Source organism: Vicia villosa, unplaced genomic scaffold (assembly GCF_029867415.1).
Source record: "Vicia villosa cultivar HV-30 ecotype Madison, WI unplaced genomic scaffold, Vvil1.0 ctg.004367F_1_1, whole genome shotgun sequence".
Classification (NCBI taxonomy): domain Eukaryota; kingdom Viridiplantae; phylum Streptophyta; class Magnoliopsida; order Fabales; family Fabaceae; genus Vicia; species Vicia villosa.
The window spans coordinates 146,885-152,705 of NW_026706423.1; the positions used below are offsets into that span (position 1 = coordinate 146,885).

The 5,821-nt window shown below is 35.7% G+C and overlaps 1 protein-coding gene across 1 annotated transcript; it reads right to left on the bottom strand.

Annotated features, from left to right (window-relative positions):
• Positions 1-1,184: 1,184 nt before the first annotated feature.
• Positions 1,185-4,448, bottom strand: LOC131642009 (double-stranded RNA-binding protein 2-like). The gene is made up of 3 exons (XM_058912298.1): positions 4,007-4,448; positions 3,437-3,656; positions 1,185-2,333 (listed from the first exon to the last, which is right to left on the bottom strand). The coding sequence occupies exons 1-3, from the start codon at positions 4,250-4,252 to the stop codon at positions 1,390-1,392; spliced, it is 1,410 nt and encodes a 469-aa protein (XP_058768281.1). The 5' UTR covers positions 4,253-4,448; the 3' UTR covers positions 1,185-1,389.
• Positions 4,449-5,821: the final 1,373 nt, after the last annotated feature.

The window sequence follows — 5,821 nt, forward strand, 5'->3', positions numbered from 1 at the left end:
TTCGAAACAACTTTTTTGTGTTGCGTTCGAAGAATCTCCAAAAGATATTTTAGAGTTTTTAATGATTTTTTTCATTCGTAGGTGTATAAAGATATTTCCCTTAAAAAGATTTGTAATGGAGTGTACATAATTGTTGGGCCTAAGTATAAGAGAGCCCGACAATGAAAACCTTAAACTCTTACTACAAATAAAAGAAGCACGTTACTTTCTTAGCACATTAGTTTCATTGATTGTACACATTCAAAATGGAAAAGTTGTCTTGTGACATGGAAGTTCCAATTTAGTCGAGAAGATCATAGAAATTCAACTATCCTGCTTGAGGCAGTTGTATCTCATGACTTGTGATTTGTCATGCTTTTTTTTTTTTTTTTTTATACTCTAGATTCAAACAACGACATCAATATTTCACACATCCAACATTTTTTAACCTTTTGATTGGAGATGCACCCAAAATATAATGCATGGTGATAGAATCCCATATATAGTAATTATCTGGAAAATGACATTTTATCGAGTGAACTATATTTGCTAAGACTATCCCAATACTCATGAAAAAAAAATTATAATAAAATTTGTCATAGAGCTTTATAAAAGAGACGGAAAAAACATATTTTTTTACATATTATATAAAGTAATTGATTAATATATAAATTTTAATTAAAATTAAATGAAAATTAAAAAAGTAGATAAATTAGCGGGATCAAATATAAATTGTTTATTATCCATTAGAATTTAAGTGATTAAAATTGTTTATAAATTACTTAAATGCTATGTGACATTTTTGTACCATAACAAGTAATACAAGCAACCCAAATAAATTTTCCCATTGAAGATAGTTTTATCAACTATTTATCAACTATTATAAATCAATGAACAACGGTGATGAAAGTGACTTGACATGTAATTCAGACGGTTTAATGTGATTTCACATTTGAACTAGTCTAAGAGTGTGTCTTTCAACTCATTGAATGCTATTTAAAGAAGATATAGTACTAATTCAGAAAATAATTAAATATATAGATTGAAGTGAGTGTTGTCACCAAAAGGTTTGAGAGTGGTATTATACCAGAAATGTCTATTTTATAATAGCTAACGTCCATTATCTTCCATCTTCACTTTGAATTTGTGGTTCTCCTGAACATGTTAAAGGGTTCACTATTATATTTTTTTATTGAACAATGATGTACTAACTTTTGGTAACCATATTGAACCATGCTTGGGAAGTGAAAAATATAAAAATCATAAGCATCACAAAAATATGAGCAAATTATGTGCTAAACTGCTATTCAATTTCACATATATATTCATTCCACTGCTCATGCTAACCTTCACCATGTTTTACATCACTCATTGTAAGATATATGAGAAACAAACTCTAGATTCTCATGATCAAATTTTCAGCTGCTCCAATCTCTGCACTGCCTCAGATTCTGCTGGAATATTCTCAGTTTTGGTGTCGGTTTTATCTGTGCTACCAGTTGGTGCTGGATCATCTTTGCTGATGAGAAGAGGTTCGTCTACTTGAACTGCTGGTGCTGAAACATCTTTGCTGATGGGAATAGATTCATCTGCATAGAGTAGGGGAGCAGGATCGACTTTGCTGATAGGAAGAGGTTCGTCTACTTGAACTGGTGGAGTAGCATTTTCTGCCGGTGCTGATGCTGGTGCTGGATCAACTTTGACGCTGGGAACAGTTTTGTCTACTCGAACTGGTGTAGTGGCACATGGTGTTCGTGCCAGATTGTCTTTGCTGATGGGAACATGTTCATCTTTGCGAACTTGTGGAGCGGCATATGCTGGAACTACTTGACGAATGTTGATCGGAGGAGCAACTCGCACAGGATGAGGCTGCATTACTTGAGGAGACACTGCGGCTGGTGGCGGGGAGAATACAGGAATCGCAGTCCTTATGGTAACTGGTGGTGCAATTCCCTGGCAAGGTGATCGCATATGTCGAATCGGAACATATGGTGCTGCTCCTGCTGCAGGGAATTTTGGGCGTCGCATCCATCTGTTTTCTGGTGCAGAAGAAAGTGGTGACATATTGGAATTATGATCGCTGCTGGACAATGCCATTGCAGGGTGCCTGTTACGAGGTGATGTCTTTGGGCAAATTAGGGGAAGTATCTTCGATGTCGCCGGTCGAGGTTGAGGACTGGTCGGTCTGGGATTTTGAAACTGGAACTTCTTTGGAAATGGAATCAGAGCATTTGGATTGGACATTGCCATCTTTTCCTTCAGACGGTAGTTTAGTAAGGCCCGTGCTATGGTGATTTGTTCTAGTTCATCGTTGTTCTCCGGTTCAGTTGAGGAGCTCGCAGTTTCTTTTGCCACTGTCAATGAACAAAATTCTGGTCAATTTTACACTAAATCACATTAGTACAGATATACTGTAGCTGTTAACTCTGGTCAGTGGCATGGCGTTGTAAATTTCCAAAATGCTATGACAACTGACAAAGAAGTAGCCGGGAAAATTAACAGGCTTAGTTGGAAAATGATTGAATTGTAGAATAGTCGGAAAACAATAAGAACGTTGTATGCTAAGAGAGAATGAGGCTTCGGGGCAGAGAAACAAGACCTAAATCCACCGCCCCTGCACAGTGCAATACCTACTACAGGGAGAGATTTTGACCATATACAGTGGCCATATCTCAGTTGTGATCTGCCGATTCAAAAGCAGGATGCAACAAAGAACTTAAAATCAATGTTGTCAAATAGCGGCTATAATAGTGCTACAGCGCAAATAGCTTAGCAGAATTCAAACAAATCACTATTGTTTCATGATACGCTTATTAGTACAAAGTGTTGTAAAATAGTGTCGCTATAACTAGCATTGCATAGTTTGAACAAAACACAATTTCTTGTCATCTGCAATTGACAACAATGCTTAAAACCATTTTGCATTGCGACTCTAGTGGTGAGAATTGCTACTATCCGCATAAAACTCAGCTAAAACGGACTTCATACTGTCAAAAAAGAAGAGGCAAAACTATCCGGCACGTAATAGTACGTGTTTTGAAGGAAAACTACTTGCGAGATGGGACCAAAATAAACAGGTACAAAGCATAAGGAAGCTGGTTATTGACGTGTTAAAGTTCATATTCGCCCTTACCACAAATTAGATGTGGAAATGCATGAGTATGTTATGACCTAATTCAATTGCTGCATGCCTTATAAGAATGACTAGAATAAAGGAAACATAATTAGACTAAGGATTGCTAGGGCTTTAAAAACAAGTAGGCAAAATCTACGACCGCGATGGTGGCCTCAACATCCGGTTTTTAAGGCCTCCAAACTACAACACACACCACAATTGAGATTACATCAAGTGTATTTCTTTGATTCTTCGCAATATCAAAGATCACAATCACAATATAAACCTTTGATTCTTTTCATCGAACAAAACCTTTTACACAAAATATCGGTAGCCACTTACATTGCTTTAGAGACGACCAAGCAGCCATAGCTGCATTCTTCTCTGCTTGTTTCTTATTCTTCGCATGTTCACCTGTAAACGTAATCCCAGCTAACTCTACCGTCCCCGTAAAAACAGGTAGATGCCCTAAGCCTGACCGGAAAGTCGTGTATTGCGGCAAAGGCGCACCAACCCTTTGCGCAATTTCCTGTAACAGATTCTTGTACACTCCCGTCTCATCCTGAAAATTTAAACTGATAAGTAAAATATACACCGAGTTCATATCAATTTTACTCGTTTCCAATTTTACCCCCATTCAAAATACAGCAAATATTCAATGATAAATCGATAATCATAAAATCAGCATCATCTTTGTTGAACAAACATAAGAACAAAAAATCAAAATCACGAAAAACAGAAGAAAACAGCATTGAACAGTCACAAATCAAAATCATAAATGAAGTGAAAAAAAGGAGCAAGGACAAGGGCATTTACGTAATTGTCGAAAACAAAAACAAAAATAGAAACCGAAGCAGAAGCAGAAGCAGAAGCACCGACAGTGAAAGTGCGAAGTAACACAAACAAACTCACAAGGATTTTCGCAGCGAGAGAATGAGAGGGACCACGGTGGGAGAGAGAACCGAGTGCCACCTCAGCAGCGGAGTGTTCGGCTTGACGGAGAGTTGAACAATACTGCGGACACTCGAAGATCTCGCCGTTAAAGTTAACGGTGGCTTTAAACCGCGGCGCGTGATCGGGACCTTCTCGAATGCACGTGTAGGAAGGGAGGTTGAAGCAGCTTCTTTGTGCCAGCTCTTGAAGCTGGTTCTTGTACATTTTTCTCTGTTAACAGATCCGATCCGGGAATGGATTCGGGTCGGGTTTAAACAGTAGAGAGATTTGGAAGAGTAAGGTTAGTGGAAATCATTGGTGTTAACGGTAAAGGATTTATGGGGTTTAGGAAAGTGGGAACAGAGAAAACTGAAAGGAAGAAAGAGAAAGTGAAGAAGGAAAAGAAGATGAAGAGTTTGAGAAAAAGGAAGAAAATGTTTATATTTGATTTAATATTATATTATATTATATTAAAAGGAATATTATAATGGTGAAAAATGAGTAAATTATTTATTGCTTTGTTTTTGTTGCTGGGGAGTCAACTGAAAAAAGTTTGGTTGCATGTAGGGGTGGACAACGGGCCGGGTTGGGCGGTTTCGGGCCCAAAACCTACACCCAATCCAACCCGCGGTTGACTTATGAAGACCCAATTCCGCCCATTTTTTCACACGGTTTGAGCGGGTTGGGTTAAGACGGATCACGGGTTCATATGAACGGTTTTGCGGGTTATTGGACTAAAGATTTCTTTGGCCCAGTAACACATTCTAAACTTTTATTTACAAATATTACAAAATAAAAATATCCATTATTCATGAAAATGTTTTATACACTAAAATTGCGGTAAGCACATAGAGTCAATTTATCTCAAAAGATAAACCTTTCAATCTATCTCTGAAATAGAGAACTTTCTATCTCCATGATTTCTAACTAGTCAATAAATAACTGTCGGCAACTTCCTTCCTGCAACATAAGTAAAAAAAATATTTAAATCACTACATGATACAAAATAGGTTATTCTTGGATATAAAAGATAAAAGTTTGACAACTTTATAAAAACAAATTATGACAAAGAACTTGATCTTTTTCTTGGTCATTACCTTTTAATTACAATATTATTTCATAGTTCATTAAAGCTAAGACAAATATGATATTCACTGATAACAAGCCTTAAATAAATAGGAAAAGTTGTAATTCTTGATTAAACACTTCAACTAATTTTCTGGTGAACCATCTGGATAGTGAAACAATTTGTCATTCTTCATCATATCATCTGAACAATTATGAGTAAAACCTTGTATTAAAAACTAAAAAAATGTTAACAAAGTTTCAATAATTCTGTAGTGAAACAATTAAATTTTTTAAATGAAATTACAACTCAATCTTAAAAGGACTATTATATATCTTGAAATTGATCCAAAAACACACTTCAACCAAACACGAAACCTCTCCACAAGCAAAGAAAAACATCATTGTAAATCACAACAAAAAACAACATTAAGAAATGAAATGAACCATATTGTAGTTTACTTCAAAATTGTACTGCAACACAATATTAAAAACGCTTCAGAAATACAAATAATAGTTCAGATTTATAGAGAATACTCAAACTTAATTATTAAAACAAAAACCAAATCCAGATTTCATAATGATATATTATGAGGAGAAGTTCATGAATATTCCAAAGGTTAGAAGTTGAATAAATAAGAACAAATAAAAATTAAAAAAAAAAAGCTACAAAAACATAAACCAAATCAACTAAAAATAACTCTAACCTTGCAGATCTGGAACATTAAC